General features: G+C 34.2%; 1 protein-coding gene across 4 annotated transcripts in view; it reads left to right on the top strand.

The window, feature by feature from the left end:
- Nucleotides 1-20,927, top strand: part of Acf (ATP-dependent chromatin assembly factor large subunit) — a 177,806-nt gene that overhangs the window by 121,483 nt on the left and 35,396 nt on the right. For all 4 annotated transcript variants that reach the window (XM_089245722.1, XM_089245720.1, XM_089245721.1 and 1 more), the window contains 6 exons: nucleotides 7,697-8,705; nucleotides 10,025-10,128; nucleotides 17,967-18,073; nucleotides 18,195-18,293; nucleotides 18,639-18,886; nucleotides 19,134-19,243. In XM_089245722.1, coding sequence (XP_089101848.1) covers nucleotides 7,697-8,705; nucleotides 10,025-10,128; nucleotides 17,967-18,073; nucleotides 18,195-18,293; nucleotides 18,639-18,886; nucleotides 19,134-19,243 — 1,677 coding nt within the window. The remainder of the gene's footprint in view (nucleotides 1-7,696; nucleotides 8,706-10,024; nucleotides 10,129-17,966; nucleotides 18,074-18,194; nucleotides 18,294-18,638; nucleotides 18,887-19,133; nucleotides 19,244-20,927) is intronic.

Raw genomic sequence — 20,927 nt, forward strand, 5'->3', positions numbered from 1 at the left:
TTCCAAAAGTAATGAAAGCAATTATTCCAAAAGTAATGAAAGCAATTATTCCAAAAGTAATGAAAGCAATTATTCCAGAATTGGTGAAAAAATTCCAGAATTAATGAAAAAAATTATTACAGCATTAACAAAAGAAATTTTTTCAGCATTAATGAAATAAATTCCGAATTAATGAAATAAATTCCGAATTAATGAAAGAAATAATTTTTTTCTATCTTTAGAAGAGTTCTTTTTTTAGTCTTTGAAAGAAAATTAATTGCAATATTTAGAGACGTTTCAATGAGGAAATTGACAGGCACAAACTGTGTTATTCAATGTGTCATATGTTTTGTATGATATATATGTGTGTGTATGTGGCCTCCTTTATTCGTTATGGATGATGTGAAATAAAGTAGGTAGAAATGTAATCTCTGAAAGTTTTAATCAAAATTAAATATGCGTCTATTCATGTGAAAAATATGCGTTTGTAAAAAAGTCCTTGAATTTTTAAGTTTTACCTTGAAAAGTGCTTGAATAGTCCTTGAATTTTTTTTCGTTGGAAGAGTACGAACCATGTTTTAGGACATGCAGAGGCATAAACAATTTATACAATACTTAGCAAAGAACTAGAAATGAAAGTGCTTCATTTTTCAAAAGTGATTGCACTAGTATTGGGCAGTAAAATGTAAGCAAATCCCTTTAAAAAAGGAATGGCAACACAGCAAAACCACCCTTGACTATTGACTACGTTCACCTTGACCTCCAATGCAAATAAACAGTGGGGCTTGTAATTTACACATTTTGCACTGTGCTTTTGAAAGTGGTCTTGAAGGAACATCATTCTTAAAAATCTTACATGCCTTCATAATTTGCTGTGTGCCGAAGTGAGTTGACAGATTGGACTGTGGAAAACTCCATAAAAAAGCTATTTATATTGTGAGAACAGAAAAGAATTATCTGTGGTTGCCAGTGCACTGTTTTGTCCAAAAATTGTTTTCGTAACCGTCATTAGTGTCATTTTGCTTTGCCTTGAGTCAATCTTATAGGATACTGAAGTAGTGCTATGAAAAAAAATTATAATGGGAAATTTTTTTTTTGTTATGCCATGATTATGTTGTCTATGGTGTACCCTCCCTATCCTACTTTTAAGTCCTACTTTTTCTAATTTAATGAGTGGGAGCCCTGTAGCCTATACAGCCTACATAAACAATTTATGTTTGATCTTAGCTTCAAACTATGAGACTCATGAAGAACTTGCTGTTTTCTCCCATGAATTCGTGCGGCTGGACACCGTACGGAAGCCTCTTCAAAACAACCTTATTTGGGGCCATATGAAGTGAAGTGATTGAATGGTCTCCAAAAGTGGACACAGTGAACATGAAAGGCAAACTAATGAAGATTTCAATACACATTGAAACCAGCATTTTTGCTTGATTGCACTTTTAATAAGCAATTGTCGTTCACTGAACCGAAAGTCTTATGTAACTTGATTTAGGCATACGGTTTGTATAAGAATTCCTTGGCATTATTCTTACTCGCACATTTTTTTAAATATCAGTTTTTTTTTGCAACATTTTTTAAGTTAATATTATGTTTTGTAAAATTTTCATCAATTTTCTTATAGGTATATATGTATATTCTCTAGTTGTGTAATCATTTTTGAATCTATGTACATTTATTATTTTTTCGGCCATTTAAAATTATTTTTTGCTCGTCTATTAATTTGTGCATATGAATATTTCATATGAATTTTCGTGTTGCATATTTTTTGAAATTTTCAAATGAATGTTTTTCTTGGCACTTGCCAATGCTTTATTAGTTGTTGTAACTATATTGTCATATTTTTTTGCATTGTGTTGTGTCATCTTTCAGATTCGTGGGGAAGTATTGTGGCGCTGCAAGCATTATGAATTTTAGTATTTTTATTAGGTTTTTTATGCCACCCACTAGCTAGGCTTTTTTTTTAAACGATATTTATTTCACTATTCTTGAATACACACATAGCATTTTCATTATGTAAATTATGTGATAATTACAGAAAAGTTATAAACATTCCTGACATTTGTGAGGTTAAATTTTGTGTCGGCAATGTTTTTAGAATTCTAATTATGATTGGTGATTGCACCTATTTCAGACAATTTTTTTGATAATAATTGGCAATGTCTCATATTTTACAGATAATTATTTAAGACCTTAGATTAGCATATTTTTTATCAATGAAATATGGTCATTAAATCATTTGAATGTATCTATTTTTTTGTGAAACATCGTTTACTGTGTTTGTAGCAGTCCCATATTATCACACCCTTCAGCAATTTTAGCAGTAATTAGCAAATTGCATTTAAAGCAATAAATTACAATTTTTGGTAAAATTAAGAAATATTCTATATTTAGTATCATAATTTTCTGCATTCTCCTCGATAAAGTATGGTGAACCTAACCTAAGTATGAAGCAGAGTTGGTAAAAAACCAGTTTTTGTTTTAAATAGTATTAACATTAAAAATAATAAAATTTCTGAAAAATCATTCAAACTTCTAATAAGTAATTAAAATAAAATGTTTATTAATGAAATTGAACTATTCCCATATTTATTAATTAATCAATAAATATTACTTAAATTTTAACGAAAACCAACTTTTGCAATGTATTTTTTTTGCTCAAATCAATGGATTACTTTGTGTTTTGAAAATTTTTTTAATGTTATTATTAATCATATATATATAAAGATGTTTTCTCCTGTTACTTTCAGTATGTTTAATTAGAAAGCTATTTTGCCAAAAATGTGAATAAAAAATTTGATGAATATAATGTAATATAATGAAGGATAAATAATGCTTCCTAATTAGCGATGATTTACGATATACAGGGTGATTATAACTAAGGTTCTGATTTCAAAACAAAGTAAAAATAGAACGATTGTCAGAATGACATCATCGAACATGTGGGAAATTTGCTCTCAGAATGGAAACAATAGCCAGTCATCGCAAGACTCTGCCACGAAGCTGGGCTGGAAGAGATCTCAGCAACGAGATAAGTTCAGTGGCAAAGTTCTGGCGTTCATTTATTCAGTCATATCAAAATGATTGCATGATTTCCTAATTCATGGAAACATCTCAAAAATTGTTAAATTTCGTCTACCACGTTCTTGCTATGAGATGAAAGTACAAAAATTCTTGTTCAACAACAGATCGAAGTATGCCATGGGCATGATGTGGATTCGCTTGCAATTAACCGTTATTAAACCAAACGCCCCCCCCCCCCCCACATGTTAATATTCCTGAGGAATTTCTAACCTATAGGGGGTGAGCTTGAGATTGCAATTCAAAGTTTTCAAACTGACCACTGTTCATCAACGTGTTGAGGTAACCCCCCCCCCCCCCCCACCCACCCACAGACAAGGGATTAAGGTCAGATGAACTGAGGGCTGGCCAGGTGTTGTGCCATCCTGTTATTGTCAGAATTGGTCTTCAGCAGCTGCTTTGCTGGTATTACAATGTGCATCTTGATAGTTGTTCTATCCACACACTGATGCAGTGGAAGTGTCAAAATGATGTGGTTGCACAAAACAAATTATACTGCTGCCCAAGTGCAGCATCATCTACTTGCACATTTTGCAGTGCTTGCACTTTTTTTTCTTTTGCCAAAGAAATTTCCATTTCTTCAAGAGCATCCATGTAAATTTTTAAGTCATTCTGCCAAATAATACTTATTGTATAGTTTTGGAATCAAAACATTAATTATAATCACCCTGTATATAGCTGATTATTTTTCATAAATCTGTTACTACTACATAGCTGCCAAGTCTCCCGAATTTTAACTTCATCGCTCGACCTCCCGAAAAGTTCTTAAATCTCCCGAATTTTTACAAAAATCCCTAATTGTCCCTAAACATTCCCTACTTCATTAAAAAGAAATCCCCGCTTATGAAAACAATCCCTAAGAAATTTCTTGTGGGGCATCAAGCCTTTTTTTTTTCCCTTTCGAAATGACGTCACACGTTGTAAATGGGGAAATTCCCTTTTTAAGGAAGTTTTACAAACCCTCTGATGGTAACAAGGAAGTTGCTTGTCTTATCCTGCAGGGAAATGGCTTAGCAGCCAATAGTCCTGGATAATAATTGAAGATTATAGTGATGCGTATATGGTCAAAATTTCTTTTGTTGCACGTACATGCGATATAACAAAGCATGAATACTGATAAGCAAAAACATATTTAATCAATTTTAAAGATACTTATTCCGATGAATTTCCTTTCATCAAACGTTCCAGAAGAGGGCCGACTTTTCCTTTTTGTACAAGTTGTGTTACGGACATAAACATCGGTCATGGAAAGACTGCCATCATCACTCATGAAATTTAAAAAAAAACATCAAGCAAGTGTCGCAAAAAGTCAGTGTTCTTCAAAAATTGACGCTTTTTTCCATTTCATCTTCCGATGATTTTGGGGTCATTCGCGCAGAATTTTGGTCACAGCGTTTCTGATTGAACACAATATTTATTTTTATATTATTGAAGTTTTGGCCTCCAATTTCACTTGTTTTTTGCATAGGAATTTTATTCCCAAGGGTTTAACTTCCATGTGTGTAAAATCCCTATTTTAATTTGACTTCAGTTTTTGAGTAGGGATTTTATTCCCTACGCTTTAACTTCCATGTGTGTAAAATCCCTATTTTAATTTGACTTCAGTTTTTGAGTAGGGATTTTATTCCCTACGCTTTAACTTTTATGTTTGGAAAATCCCTATTTTATTTGGAAAAATCCCTATTGTATTTATTAGGGAGTGGTTTTAGCATAAAATACGGGTTTGCGCGAAAATCTCCCGAATTTTCATTTTCAAAAGTTGGCAGCTATGCTACTATACAGTAGAACCTTGATTAACTGGGCTTAACAGTGTGAAGATATAAAAAAAAACTATTGAACATGTATTAAGACTGGGAGATATACAGTAGGAGATGTGCTACTTCTTATGGGAAAGAAAATGTCTTTGAGGTAATGTAACTACTAGTACACTAGTCTTTGTCCTTTAGGGACAGCTGGTGTCTTTATTAGAATATAGGACCATCTGCCCTTAGCATGATGGTGTCACTGCTGTTGCTGCTTCTTTGTGAAGGGAAAAAGAAACCCTGTGAGCATTACTACATTTATATCAGGGTTTAAGGGCCCTTTCACACGGAGCGGGTCCGGAAGAAGTTTTAACAATTGGAATATACTGCGCCTTTCAGATGAGCCGAAAAATCTCCGCACCTAGGAAATGTTCATGCGGGTCCGGACGTCGTCCGCATGTGTCAAAACCTAAGTGCGGGCTCCACATCCGCACATAGAAGTTTTGACAATAGGTGTATTCTGAGCTATTCAGACGATGCGGATGCGGAGCGAATTCGTCCGCATCTTTGGCTACTTTTTGAAAGTGATTTTTCACGGAATTTTTTTAATTATTTGCCATAAATACCCTTAAAAACACCATATGATGGTCCCTGCTCATTAATATAATGTACCTACATACGTCTATCCCTCCGTTTCCTTCTGAGATGGAGATATAGCAACTTTAACTGCCTTTTGTCCATATTTCACAATTTTATACAATAAAACCTGTCAACAACGGCCACTGACGGGACCAAAATTATAAGCCGTTCTGTTCATTACGAATATTTAATTGACTACATACTTTAATAACTTTTACATTTAATTTAAAAATTTTAATTTTTTTCTTTTTAAATTTTTAAAATTATTTAAAAATATAAATATCTGAAATATTATTTTAAATATTTGTTATGTTTTTAAATTTTTAATCTGTTAATTTTTTTAAACTTTAAAAAAAATACTTTTCATAAACAACGTTATCCACGTACGGTGTTCACTCAGGGCCGGATTAAGACGTTTGAAGACCCTAGCGCTTGAATATTTTTGGTGGTTCCCTCGATACCTACAAGTTTATTTTACTCGATAGTCAGTCTATAAACTGAAAAAATGAAATTTTATATTTCAGAAGTGAGGTTAATCTAAGGATGGGATTTCACTCTAAAAGGTTTATGAAAGTTATTTTATAAATCTTGAAAAATGTAACCAATAAACACATGTTACATTCGAGAGAACTTAACTGATCCGCCTATTGGTTGCAGTTTTCAAGTTTTATAAACGAGCTTTTATAGTGTAAACCCGGCCTAAGACAGAATTGTGATGTGAATATTTCTAAGCACAGGCATTTTGAAAGTCTCCACCCCTCGCTTTTTTTACTACTTGTAAATTTTTTATATCTCCTGAATTTTTTTTTCTTTTTTTTGGAACATCGAATGTTTTGGATGTTTTTGGATTGGATTTTTAGAACATTGGATGTTTTTGGAATTTTTCTTCCATATTTTTCCGAAAAGACTGATTTTTTTTTCAAAATATTTTGAAAATATTTGAAGACATTTTCTCCCATCGACTACTTGTGAGGATCGGAATGAAGACATCTTTATTCCCATATTCTATGTGGCTCTAGATTAAACCACCAAAGAATGCCTCTAGGCTGCCTATGGCCACTGAATCAGGGGTGAAGGAGAAAAATAATTACAAAAATTGCGAAAAAACCGTTTATATGCACGAATTTCGAACTAAAGATGCGGGCGATTCGTCCGCATCTTCAGCGCTCGTTTGAAAGGGTATGCTGACCCGCATCCGCTCCGTGTGAAAGGGGCCTAAGCTAGATAAAAAATTCCTTTCCCAAAAAAGTGAAAATGGGAAGAAAAGCTTAGCAAAATGTTAAAATGCTATTGTAATGATTGATGGTTGGATGTCTTTTTGTTCCTTACCTCCTTTACGCATTTTTGCGAAAGTGGCTACCACTGCTTTCGCATTTTGTGAAAAATGTGACTGTAGCATAAACCCTGATTTAGATGAGTGATGCAATCCTTATTCATGAAATTGCTAAAGATATATATATATAGCATCAGAATGTAGCCAAAGGTTAGAAAATTAAGAATGAGAAACTTTGGCTTTTGTAAATAAACTTTAAATAACTAAGATACTTCATATGAAATATATATATTTTCAGGCCACTTTTATGAGACTTTTTGGGGGAAAAAACACTTGTACCATCTTATGCCATTTAAAGATATACCATCAGAAGGTACCCCAAGAATATCAAATGTGGTAAAAATGAAAAATTTTGGCTAATAAATGAACAAACGTGATAACTTTCAAGGGAAAAATGATATTTATGCCACTTTTATTTCATTTTTTGAAAAAAACAAACTAGTTTTTTTTAAAAACCACTTGGTTAAAACCAAACAATCCTGGTATGAATGTATGATTTTATTTGAACCCAGATGTTCAATTATGTCAATTGCAACAGGTGAATAATTTTACCAAGTCTGCTGGAATACCACCTATATCATTCTTGTGGACCACCGGTTGAGAAATGCTGTTGTTCCAGATGGAATGCTGCTGCTTTAGATTTTTTTTATACAGTAAACTCTTGATATAATGATAGTCTGCAAAAATATCGTTTGGGGAATTATCATTACATTCTGTGATATATATTATATAAGTATAGTGAGGTTTCACTGTATTTGTATTTTTGATGGGGGTTAATTCTAATTTTTTCAAAATTATTAATGATCGAATTATTTAGGAGAACACTTCACATTTTTTTAAACTGCTTGCGACAAATAGTTCTGACGTTTATTTTCATTCCGTGTAAACTTGTTAAAAATTAATTTTTATTATCTCATTGTAGCAAAGATGTACAAAAAAATGTGGAGGAGGAAAATGAAGAAAACTTGACTCCGGAACAAAGACAAGAATTGGAAGAGAAGAAAAAGAAAGAAGAAGCAAAACGAAAGGCAGATTTTCAGCGAAGAGAAAAAGAACTCAAAGCTCAAATCGAACAACTGCAGTCATCTTACCAAGTTGCACCTTTAGGTCGCGATAGAGCATTCCGTCGATTCTGGGTTTTCCGCTCTCTGCCAGGACTTTTCATTGAGGATGATGATAAATTTGTTGGACCTTGTCTTCCAAAGGAAACACCACAGGTTCAGAACATTCCTAATAATGTGGTAAATCGCCCAGACGGAACTGTGAACATAAAGAAATACCTGCAGCAAATGAGTGAACCTAAAAATTGCAGCAGTGATAAAGAGAATGACATTCTACAGGACTTGGCTATAATCCAGAGTGACCTTACCATGCCTAATAAGAACAGGAAACTTTCAGATCTGAACTCAAGAGTGGATGTGAAAAATGCTGGTTCAGATAGAGAAGTAAGCAGTTGTTATCAGTGCAGAGAAAAGGTTGGGGAACTTCCAGGAAATGGACCAAAATTCTGCCCTCACTCTAAAACAGCTTCCGTGTTTGGGATGTGCACAGCATCAATATTCACTTGTCCTGTTCATAATTTAAATGCTCCAAGAACTAAATGGTCATTTTTTTACAAAGAGGAAGACCTCAATACTCTTATGAACTCTTTGAACACGAGGGGTTTCAGAGAGGGTTCTCTCAAAGAGATGCTTGTATCAGAAAATGAATGTGTTCGGGAACTCATGTCAAAGTGTCAGTACCATTTACTGAACAAGGCATTGCCGCCACCGCCACCTCAACCAGAAGTCAGAAAGTCTCAAAGACACCAACAAACTCGAAAGTCAACATTTGCAAATGTGAAACCAGAAGATGCAATGGAGCTAACTTTCCGTGATATGATCTTGGAATTCGAACAACGTATTTATGCTGGAGGATTGGGCTCTATAAAAGTGAGTGTGCTATGCAATTAGGATTAAATGTAAATGGAACATCCCCTCGATGAGTATGAAAAAAACAAGCCTGCCGTTCGGAATCGGCAATAAGTTGTAGGCCTGGTCTAATTAGTCCTCGTGTGCAAAAAATGACAGTGGTGGGACAAAAATGATCAAATGATTAAATTCAAACGGCAAAAAAAAAAGTCATAGGAACATGAAATGACCATCATACATATTCAAGCTTGCATCTGTTTATTTACTATATCAATTTGTCTATCACCCTGGGACTTCATTTTTAGAAACATGATTTTTAGAGACTTGCAGAGCACTGTTGCGACCCATATTCTGGTTCTTGTTTTTTCAAAACACAATCTTAAAGAAATTGATTATGACCATAATTTCATAACCATTAAAATACCAAATCAGTTTAATTTCAACCATTCAGAATTAGTTCTAAACACTAGCAAGCATTTTCTAACAAATGGCTTATTGTAGAGTTGATAAAAACTTTTTTTTTTTTTTTTTAAATCGTTTTTTTTTTTTTGTTCAAATAGCATTTACAATAAAATCAATCATATCTCTGAAAAATTATTCAAATTTCTAACTAATAGCTGAAATAAATGTTTATTAATGTAATTATCACTATTCTTGTATCAGATAACATATAACTTAATTGTCCCCAGTCAATTACTACAATACCATACAAACTAATATAAATATTTTTTTTTCATTTCAACAAAAATCAACTTTTGTAATTATTTTGATAGCTTGAGAAATTTTTTTGTGATGCTTTCACCTTTGTATCAAAATCTGATGAACATTAAGTAAAAAATACAAATTGTTTTTAATAAAGCATAATTTTTGCAGATTAGTTAGCAACGATTTACGATATAGAAGGTGATTATATTAAAGTTCTGATTTAAGAATGCTTTAAAATCAGAAAAAAAAAATTGCATGAATATTCCTGAAGCAATGAAATTATGCTTGACAAAGGGGTTGGGGGGTGGCCCTCAAAAAATTTAAAATAAATTGAACTCATCCAACACGTATGAAATTATCTAGCGGAATAGAACCAATACTTTCTAGGTTTTTGTCCTACTTTTCCACCAAATCCTGTCAACAAAATTAGTGTAATTGATTCTAATTGAGGAAGGTATCAATATATATATATATTGCAAAATAGTACAAATGTAGTGGATTGCAATTAATGATTCTACCAAAGCCCCATACCTAATTGAAATTAGCATTGTCTTATTTACAGAATTTTATTCATTTTTTTTCTCCATAAGTGTTTTCTGTATTTTATATACATATTTTAAATGCACATTACTCAGGTTCAAGACAGAATTTTGTGGAGGGATGCCATACAGCAGCGTTCATATGATAGGCAGTGTGATGACAGGACGTGGCTATCTCGTTTTCAGTTTTTTGACAAAGTGTATGTATATTAATAATAAATTTTCTCTCTTAATGTTGCGTTTTTTTTTCTTTTTTGCCACATTGAAGTAAGGTTAGTACTTTATAGCAAAGTGCTAGGATTAAAATTTGATCATATTAGTTTAACCCTTTTGTAATTCAATTATTGTAAACCAAACCTAATCAGGCAGTAATACCCACAGAATTTCGTTACAGGTTTTGACGGAATTTCCTATGCATATATATATATATATATACAGTAGAGTCTCGTTTATCCAACATTCATTAATCTGACGTATTATCCGATGTCCCACCGCAAAAAAAAAAAAAAAAAAAAAAAAAAAAAATCATGTACCAACTGTTGGGCCTCTCAGAATTTCGCATAACGCCATTTTTAAGGCTCTAGAAACTGCAATTAAATGCATTGAGTAACAAGAAGGAATATCAAGAATCGACATAATGATGCTGCAAAGATTGTGAGACCAGCAGAGGGAAGAAACGACACTCGTCAGGGAAGCAGACTATGATCGGAAATTCATTTAAATCATCATAAGACTGAACTTTTCTGTTGTTTTGTTGTAAAACATTATTAGGTCTATCATGTGTACAATTATAGCATAGTTTGTTTAATAGCCATTTTCTTAACACCTCCCTATTATCCGAAATTTTTGCTTATCCGATGTTCTGCCAGCCCGTTTATGTGGGATAAGTTAGAGTCTACTATATGTCAAATTTATTACAAAAATTTAAACTCATTCAAGAATTCCATGATCAAATAATAACCTAAAATGTAAAATATATATTTCTACACCTCAAATCAAAGATATTAGTTTTAGAACTGTTAAAAGTTATAAGTGAAATTGAAATGGCTTGTGATTGATTTTGATAGCCATATTTGAAGGTATGTTATTCGCTGTGTGCTATGTATGTGTTTGCCACCAACATAAATTGTTAATGTTAGCTTGCCTTTGATGGATCATATCTGATCCCTTAGGCATAACAGAAGTGCATCAAATATGTTTATTCGTATGTCTTGTTGTATATATATTACTGTGTGTGTTATAGTTATGTATAATAAATTTCAATTTAAAAAAATAGGTGCGGCCAGTAATGAGTTCATAAGTCTAGTTCATAAAAAAATAACCATTTTCAAGGGCTTATAAGTGCTTGAAAATTTTTTTTCTTGAATTTCTTCCACCAATTTTTGTCTTCAACTAAATCCCCCTCTAAACCATATTCCACTGCAGCAAAAGTAGCAATAATCATAGAATGATTGACAATGATAGACAATGTTCAAAACAGGACATGATCACCCATATCTGAGGTATTTCTATGCTTAAAAAGATGTTGCCTAAAATCTAGCAATAAAACACTGCACTCAATATATTACTTCAAAACATTTTAAACTATTGAATTATTGAATGTTAGTTGCATATAAGCTGACATATTTCCTCGATAGAAATACAGGAAAATCGCCATTATCATCAAAAATGATGCAAAAGGTAAGTTGCTAATTACTGCTAAAATTGCCAAAAAAAAATCACAAAATGAAGCACCATTGCATTAAAGCAGTAGATTTAAATGAATTCTATGGGGGGGGGGGGGAATGTTAATACGACAAAATATTTAAAATCATAATGATAATATAATTCATATATATAGGATTGGGAAAATAATTTTAATAATTTCAGTAAAGAATAAAAATTTCAATAGGCTTTGTTGAAAATATGTGGAGAATAATAGGACATTTTCATGAAAAGTTAGGATGACCAAAATTACATTGAAAAATGGGAATATTCCAGGAAATACAGATCATATAGTCACCCTAGAAATATGATTACTTGCATTCTGAACTACAATGGGTTTTTTTTCGAAAAGTAAGACCTTTAGAAGTTGACATTGTCTACAAGTTGAAATAAGAAAAAATATCTCTCTCAAAAATTAAGAATTAAGATATAAAAATTATATCTCTCTAGTAAATTAGCATTTCAAACTCGAAATTAAAAATGAGTAAATATTGAACATAAATTAAATAATCTAAGTAATTTCATTTTTAAAAAAAAATCATAATCTTTATCTAGTACCACCAAACCAGAACATGGCTCCCACTTTGTCCCAAAGAGATCTTTATCTACTGAGATATGAATGTCCTTGAATTTTGAAATTTTGCCTGGAATAGTCCTAGAATTTTTTTATTCTCAGTATGAACCATGATCTATGAGTTGATTTGTGGTTTTTCCTAATCTTTGACCAGTCTCTTGCAAGAATGTGTTATCAAAATCGAAGTTACTCCTTACCCACATAAAATTACATTATTGAATGATTACTTAACATGAAACAGATTATTTTGGGTTTTAATAGAGATTCAAAAAATCTTTCAGACTCATCTAATGGTTAGATATTTTTGTAAAATTTCTTAGCAAGAGAACAATTTCCTTATTTTCTCAGAAATACCATTGACGTGCTATCAAATACCCGGAATTTAGGAAAAAGATGCATAAAAATTTGGTTCACGCATCCTTTCCTAGTTCCAAGAAAAAAAGGCGAAGAGAAAAACCTCCCTAAAATTTTTATCTTCTTTTCACAGTCCATCACGATCGTGCAACCTTGAGAAAGTGGTTTTACTATTTTGTATACTGTAGTGATATACGTGCCGGTTGCTGAAAATATTTAGTTACTTCCCTTAATGAGGGGCAGTGTACAGAATTTTTAAATTTCAGAGTTTTTATTCCCCTGTGGATTTTCTCCTCTCCGGTTACATACCAGAAATTATAGTACTTTCGCAGCTATCTGCCGGTATTTAAAAACAGCATCTATACTGTATAAATTTGCCTTGTTCCTACAAGATTACAGTTTTTTTAAAATGCACATTCACAAAAGATTTGGAATGCCTGTTCAAAGTGTAGAACGTTTTCCGAGATCACTCATGGGGGAGGGGGGGGGGAAGAACAGATCTGTAAAAACTCTCACCTTGAATATCCATGGTTTTGTCATCTATAGCTGCTATGTGGTGGTCGCTGTTTCGCATTGCGAAAATCACAGGTGTACGCAGAATTGACTTTCAGAGGGGCACAAGGATTTCTTCCAGAGAAATGGTGGGTCACGAACACTCAAAAATAATTTTAAAGTAACATAGTATAAAGGACTGTATTTTCTCCAATATTTTAATTTTCTACAAAAATATTTTTCAATTTCTCATTTCCTTGGGCGGGAGCCAGCTGACGACTAAGACAAATGAAAGAGCAAATATGGGGATGGCATTTCATTTATCAAATTTTCGATTACGTAGCAGCTACATGAATTTTGCAAAATGTTTTGCAAACTGGCAGGAAATACCTCCTTTTCATTTTAGACCACTGCTCTAAAATAAATGAGGTCTTGAATGTGTGCAAAGAAAATTAGTTTTGATATTCACTTCACTATGTCGCGTAGTGTAGCAATGTTAGATAAAACTGTCTTTTTTAAAAAAGTAAGATGCTTGTGTTGAAGCAGCATATTTGTTTTTACTTTAATTTAAAGTTGAAAAAAATGAAAATGTGCCGGAATTAGTGACAAATAAGTGACCAGGTTCATTGCCTGTAAATTGCATCATATTGATGAAACTTTTCATTAAGATTAACAATAATGTTTGACTCCTTATAATTTAGTGGTGACCAAACGAAATACCTGTATTCCCAAACCATTTTCTTTGAAAATGCTATCTACATTCAAGCGATTTGTGGTAATTGTTTTCGCAAGCAAAAGTGATGAGAACCCTATTTTGCAAAAGGATAGAGACTGGTAGTGTTGACAAAGCTATCTTCTCTAACTTTGGCGATTCTATGGTTAGGGAACTTGGAAACAGAGTGTGTAGGGATTTTCGGGGTTTCGAGCGCTGTTGTCTTCCTGGGGGGGGGGGGGAAGATTCGCAACGTTCGAGACGTTTTTCATAGCCGAAAGTTGCCCTTGCGGGTGATTCTGTGGGTGCGATCGAATCAGGTAGGAGTGAATATTAGTGAGTCTCTGTCAGAGTACCTGGATTTACTATTATCTGCTAGGGAGGGGGGTTCAGTGATGCCAAGGGGTAGTAGAGGGTATAGGAGTAGGATCCAACAATTCAATATAGGCCTGAAGGACATTTGCTCCTCACTTAGGGTCACGTTTTTGGAGCTTCCCGCATTTACTGATAGGTGGCTTCGTTCAGATGGGATCCATCTTAATAAGAGGGGGGTCTGAGAGGTTTACGATAGTCTTAGGTTAGGTTTTTTACTCCCAGACAACATAGTCAGAAATGCGGGTTAGTTAATGATAATCACAACAGTACTGACGGGGAATTACCCACCACTGACTTGAATGGCTTCTCGATTGGCAATAAATCACCGGGTAAATTAAAATGTGTGTTAATTAATGCCAGGAGCTTGGGTAATAAAGATTTTTTAGAAACTATGATGGTTGTGGAGGGCTTGGATCTTATAGCCATTACTGAATCTTGGGCAAAGGATGGGGATGAATCTTTCTTACACATCTCAGGATATGATACTTTTTTGAGAAATAGATCGGATAGGAAAGGGGGTGGAGTGTTGATATACGTGAAATCATGTTTGAAGGCTAGAGAGTGTAACGTGAAGAGAAGTGATATTGAAACTGTATGGGTTGAGCTTGAGAAAAAAAGACATTATAAACTTATTGTTGGAGTTTGTTACAATCCACCGAATAGGGATCAAAAATACATCGCCAAATTGCATGATGAAATTTCCTACATGTGTAAGCGAAAGAGGGTTCTCATACTAGGGGATTTCAATTACCCAGGTATTGATTGGGAGAACCTTTCATCTGGAAATCAGTATGAAAGAGACTTTCTTAAGTTGGTGCTCGAAATTTTTTTGTATCAGCATGTATCAGAAGCCACTAGGGGTACGGCTATTTTGGATTTAGTTCTTACTAGTTCTGAGGATCTAGTTGAACATGTTTGGTGGGGGAAGATTTTTCTTCTAGTGATGATTGTATCGTCAGATTTCACTAACTTTTCCTCAAGTAAGGTTGATAACAAAAGACTGGTTCCTTGTTTTTGAAGAACTAACTTTGATGTTCTGAGAGGAAGGTTAGTGGCAGATAACATTGGCTCTGATTTGAAATCATTTTTTCAATATGTCAATAATGGATGTAAGGGGACAGTTGGCCCCTTCTCTATAGGAGGGTCTAGGTTAGAGAGCAATGTTGACATGTGTACTGCTTTCAATGACTTTTTCGCGTCGGTTTTTAACAGAGATAATGATATTCAATATACGGGTGTTGCATCGGGAAATAAAATCCTCAACGATATTCAAGTGGAAGATTTTGAGGTCCTAAATCTTCTAAAAAGTATATGTGCGAGCAAAGCATCAGGATCAAATGATATCTATCCCAGGGTTCTCAGGGAATGTGCTAATGAATTGTTAGTGCCAGTCGCACAGATATACAGGAGTAGTGTTGCTGAGGGTATCGTCCCAAGAGATTGGAAACTTGCTAATGTTGCTCGAATATTTAAGAAGGGTAGTAGAGAAGCGTTGTCCAATTATCGTCCAGTGAGTTTGACCAGCTCCCTCTTGAAAATTTTGGAAATTATAATCAAAAGACAGTTTGTGAAGTGGATGGACGAGAATAATGTATTGTCGGATAATCAGCATGGGTTCAGGAAGGGGAAGTGATGTGTAACTAACCTCCTTTGCTTCTATGATCACGTGACTAAGGCTTTGGGTAAGAGTAAAAATTTCGACGTTGTTTACCTTGATTTCCAGAAGGCATTTGATTGGGTCCAACATGGTAAACTCTTGAAGTGTTTACACGAGATTGGAATTGGGGGTAACCTGCTGAATTGGATAGAATCGTTAAGAGATAGGTCGCAACGAGTTATGGTGAACGGGGATTTCTCTGGGTGGACAGGTTTCACAAGTGGAGTTCCGCAAGGAAGTGTCCTTGGTCCCATACTTTTTTCACTTTTTATCGATAAACTCGATCAGGGTATCGATGGGATAACTAGCGAATTTGTAGATGATGTGAAGCTAATGGGGGTAATCGGGAATGAAAGCGATAGGGAGTTGCTCCAGACCAACTTAAACAGGATTGCAGCATGGGCAAATGAATGGAGCATGACGTTTAGCGTTGATAAGTGCATGGTCGCTTATTTTGGTTCGAGCAACCCACGTTTCTCTTACGAATTGAATGGTGTCACTATCCCGGATGCAACTAGGGTCACCGATTAGGGAATTCTCATTGACGAGCGGCTTAGGTTTTCTGAAAATTGTTCAGCAGTGGTCAAAAAAGCAAATAGAATGCTTGGTCTCATTTTCAAAAAAGTCTCTTCGGGTTCTCCTAAAGTCATTCTTCAGCTTTTTCAAGGTTTAGTTCGCCCTGGACTAGAATATGCTGTAAGGTTTTTGAGACCATACCTACAGAGGGACACCAGTATCTATTGGTAAGGGACAATGCAAGGTTATGGTGTCGCAGGGAATTTTTCTCTAATAGGGTTGTCAATATATGGAATATTTTTCCCCCAGAGGTAATAAATTGTAACACAATTTACTCGTTTAAAAAGAAGTATGATAAACATTTTGGGGTAAATCGAGGAGCTATTCATACTTTGAATAAGACAACCATAAGTATTCTTTATGGGTATTGTATAATATTTTATCATGGGTATATATTGTTTATAGTGTTTCTAATTACATTTTTCATTGGGTTGCTTTATTTTTGAAATATGACATCCATATTTGTTATGGGCTACTTTTTCTCAGCTACCCCGCTGGGCATTTTGCCTGTTGTGGTGTTGTATTTGTATAAATGGTTCCAACTAAGTATTCGAAAGTGTTCTACATAAGAGTTTTGAAATTCCATTTAAATACGTGCACTAGCTTCCATTTCAATAAAATAATTGTTCATCAGTTACCATAATTCATTGAGTTTTAAAATAAATGGATCTAAAATCACGACTAACAGAAAAAGTTTGAAAAACTATCTGAAAACTGCATATAAGTGTTTTATAAATCTCTTCAAATTGGAGACATTCAAATTTTATACAACAAACACATTTCTGAGACCAATAGCTAAATAAAATGAGGTATGATTTATAGTTTTTTGAAATGAAAAATTCAATATTTTGCATCATTTCAATTTTCAGGCGTATAATTAGACATGCTACATTATTTCCCCCATCTCGCACCTCCCAAAATGCTTTCTGCACCCCTGATTAAAAACCATTGTACTAGATAATGACTTGACTATCATATGATTAAAACAGTTTCTGATCTCAGTAATAATTCCATAATACAGTGGATCCTGCTTATAACCTTAAAAAAAAACACATAGAAAACAAGCAAGAAATCTTGATGAGAGTTGGGACCACACGCACAAAAATTAGTTGTACTAAGCAGCAAATGTTATTAGTAGAATTGACGGTAATCTTAAATTCTGGAGGAGTTCATGGACTACATATTTTTCACATTAAAATGCACAAGTTTAGGCTGTTACTGTATTTTATTAGTAATCGGCCACAGCACTTAAGAACTGAATATTTTTATTTGTGGATTATATATGTTACTGTAAATGTGTGTGTTAAATCAGAGATATGTATAATTGCCAGATTTATCATTCACTGTAATATATTGTTTGTTGGGATATATATTTTTATGTATATACAAGTTCTGTTGATTTTGCATAGATTTTAAATATGCTGAATTCTTTTTCCTAGTTTAGGTATAAATCGGGAAATAGTTTTTTTTTTTTCAGAATTGGATTGGATATTTTCACTAAGGTTCTCTGGACATGTAATGTAACAGCTATCATAACAGGTTTTCTTTAATATCAGCAGGTCATTTTATCACGTCTGTTTTTTAAATATTTTAGAAAACCAGAGAGCTTTGTGAAATCTGACCCTAATGTTCGTCATATGACTTATGCCCTGTTGCAAGTGTCTGATGGTATTGAAGGAAAATTTTTGCATCCTCCTCTCGGTAAGCAGTTCACATTTTTGTGATGTTTCCAATATAAATCATCTGATTTAGATCCATAAACTGCAAATATATCTTTGTGCTTTGAGTTTGATATTTTGAACTATTTAATATATATCAATAGGTGAAAGTGAAGCATTCAAGCAAACAAAGGACAAATTACTTAAGAATATTGCATCCTGGGAAGCTCGTCAAAGGACTAGAGAGGCTGAAAATGAAAAGGGTCAGTTAGCATTCTTTCTGTAAGATTCAAGAAGAATATTTAGTGGTCACTTTAGTGGTACTTTGTTTTATTGAATTTAATTTTGTTTTAGTTTAGAAAAAAATTGACAATATATATATATTTAATAAATCTGTTTTATATTTATACTGGCAATGTCCTGTCCCCTCTAAGAGAAGTCACATTTTATATTTTTTCTTATAATAGGTAATAAAAGGTATTTATTGCCAGGAGTGTCTAATCCATTTTATATTATGATGTTGAGGCATGATAAATTTTCTCAAATAGAGTGAATGGAGTTTTCCTTTGTTCTGAGAATTTTCTTTTTTTATTCCTTTTCATTTCTAGAAATGAGTCCTTGTCCAACCATTCCAAAATCTCCTCTTGCCAGGTGGCAGGAATCTTTATTGAAATGCAGTAGCTTATCACAACTGTTCGTTTATCTGAATACGTTAGAACGTAGTGTTGCCTGGTCCCGTTCTGTACTTAAGGCTCATTGTAAGATTTGCAGGAGAAGAGGAGATGGTGAGAACATGCTGCTCTGTGATGGTTGTAATAGAGGTCATCATTTGTATTGTTTGAAGCCGCCTCTTACGGTGAGATAACGGTTTAAGCATTTCTCTTTATTAGAAGTAATTGTTGTATTATGTTTGTCATGCTGTTTGAAATTTTTTTCCCCAAATCATCAATATTCGTATTCTACAGAATAAGTAGAAAGTATGTATCATGGATGTTCAGTGTCAGATATTTGGTATTTTATTGTAATAAAAAGAAAATGATGTGTTTTGTGTAAAAGTCCATACGAGCTCTTTTTTTTTTTTTTATTCAATTTTTCTTCAATAGGAGGTTCCACAAGGTGACTGGTTCTGTATTAGCTGTAAACCTCCTGAAAAGCCTATCACCCCACAGAAGAGGGGTAGAATTCAAGTGGTGTCTGATTCAGATGACGAAAAGTTGGTACCATTATTGATTTCTATGGTGGTTTTTCTTCCCTCAATAAAATTTATCAATTTGAGAAACTTTTTGATCTAAGTACATTGTTAATTGTCTCTAGGCTGGAATCTTTCATGGACCCATAAGCCAGATTTTTCATGGGGGGGGGGGGGGCTTCTATAGTTAATTTATAGTGTGAAAAAATAAGAATAGGGCTGGATCCCTCTCAGCCCCTCCCATGTGCGGCCATGCACCTTCCTCACAACATTACCAACAACTAACAAAATAATTTTTTATTTTTTTTTGTCAGGATTTGGTGTTCCACCAGAGCGGAAAGAAAGAATTTTCTTTCCCTATCACAAGTGGCAAGTGTGCATTTTGGTTCACTCACCTAGTTTTTTCCAGAACGAAGACAAAGGAAAAATTTGGTTTTTCATTTATTCATTCCTTGGAGCTCCAGAAACACCTTTTGAAATAAATTTCTAAGTAAAAAAAACCTAACCTCGTTATACATTGTGTCAAACATCATAAGTGCTGTTTTGAGGATCAAATTATGTGGCATAAGAACGATCAAATATTGCTGGACCAAAAAGTAGAAAAATCGGCTTTAAAATTCAAAAGTGGGACATTTACACACTAAACAATGGTGTGCTGCTTCTGGAAAAAAAATATCTAGAGGTTCCCCGAGACTGGAACCCTGTCAGCTCCCTGCTAGGATCGCCTTCTGCTAGGATCTCCCTGCTAGGAGCAACAAATGAGGTTTCGTACCTGAGTGGCAGGTAAGCTTGTGTCACCCTTGCCTCTTCCTAGAACGTTGTCAAGAGGGCCTTCTTCTGGGTGGTTTGCCTTTCATCCTCTTCCCCTCCCCCCCAGTGTTTTGTAGCAGAGTCTTCAAAACAGCTTCAACCTAGTTCAAGATCAGTCTTTCAGAACTTTGAGTGTCCGACCGAATCTGGATTTTGGTCCTGCGTCAACAGTGTTGTCCATGGAAAGATCAGGATCTGAAAAAGATTTGTCATTACAAGAGAACAAATCAGAATTATTGACGTGTTTTTCCAATGGAAAAATTCTTTGTACTGGACTTGTATTAATATTCGAGATTGAGACTCCACTGCGTCAGTTCTTATTTTTCTCTTTCCCTGGAATCAGCTGAGTGATTTTTGCCAAAGGCCAATTCATTCTTTTTTTTTGATTCGTCCCCAACTTTCAACTGAGTTATTTTCTTCTTTCTTTGAATTAGTAGACCCAAATATTCTTCACAAAACCGGTGTCATAAATCGTTTGACACTTTCTGTCAGTATTGGATTCTCGTTTCTCTTGGAGGCTGGTAGCTTCACACTCATACACACCGTAAACCATGTTATAGTTTAGAAACATTGCAGGTGTTATGGTGGGGGTGAAATCTTCAGTACTTTCCGATACATAACTAAGGGGTTTCAAATTTATGACTGACTCAGTCACACTGTTGACAGCTCTTCCAAGGTGTGTCTGAGCAGTTCTTTCAATGTGCGCACTAGCCTTTCCCCCACCAGCCACTCCCACCATGCTGCAATGGGAGGATTGAATTTCCATCTAATATGCTGTGTGGAAGAATGTTCAGCTATTTTCTCCCAGTCTATAGCACTGAAATTATTCAGTGACCCTGAAGTTGGTATTATTGGAATATATTGCATGCAGTCTTTCCCTCACCATGAATCGTCGCAG

This window comes from Pholcus phalangioides, unplaced genomic scaffold (genome assembly GCF_987345545.1).
Source record: "Pholcus phalangioides strain wild (caught in Gottingen) unplaced genomic scaffold, Ppha-v1.0 ptg000016l_1, whole genome shotgun sequence".
Classification (NCBI taxonomy): domain Eukaryota; kingdom Metazoa; phylum Arthropoda; class Arachnida; order Araneae; family Pholcidae; genus Pholcus; species Pholcus phalangioides.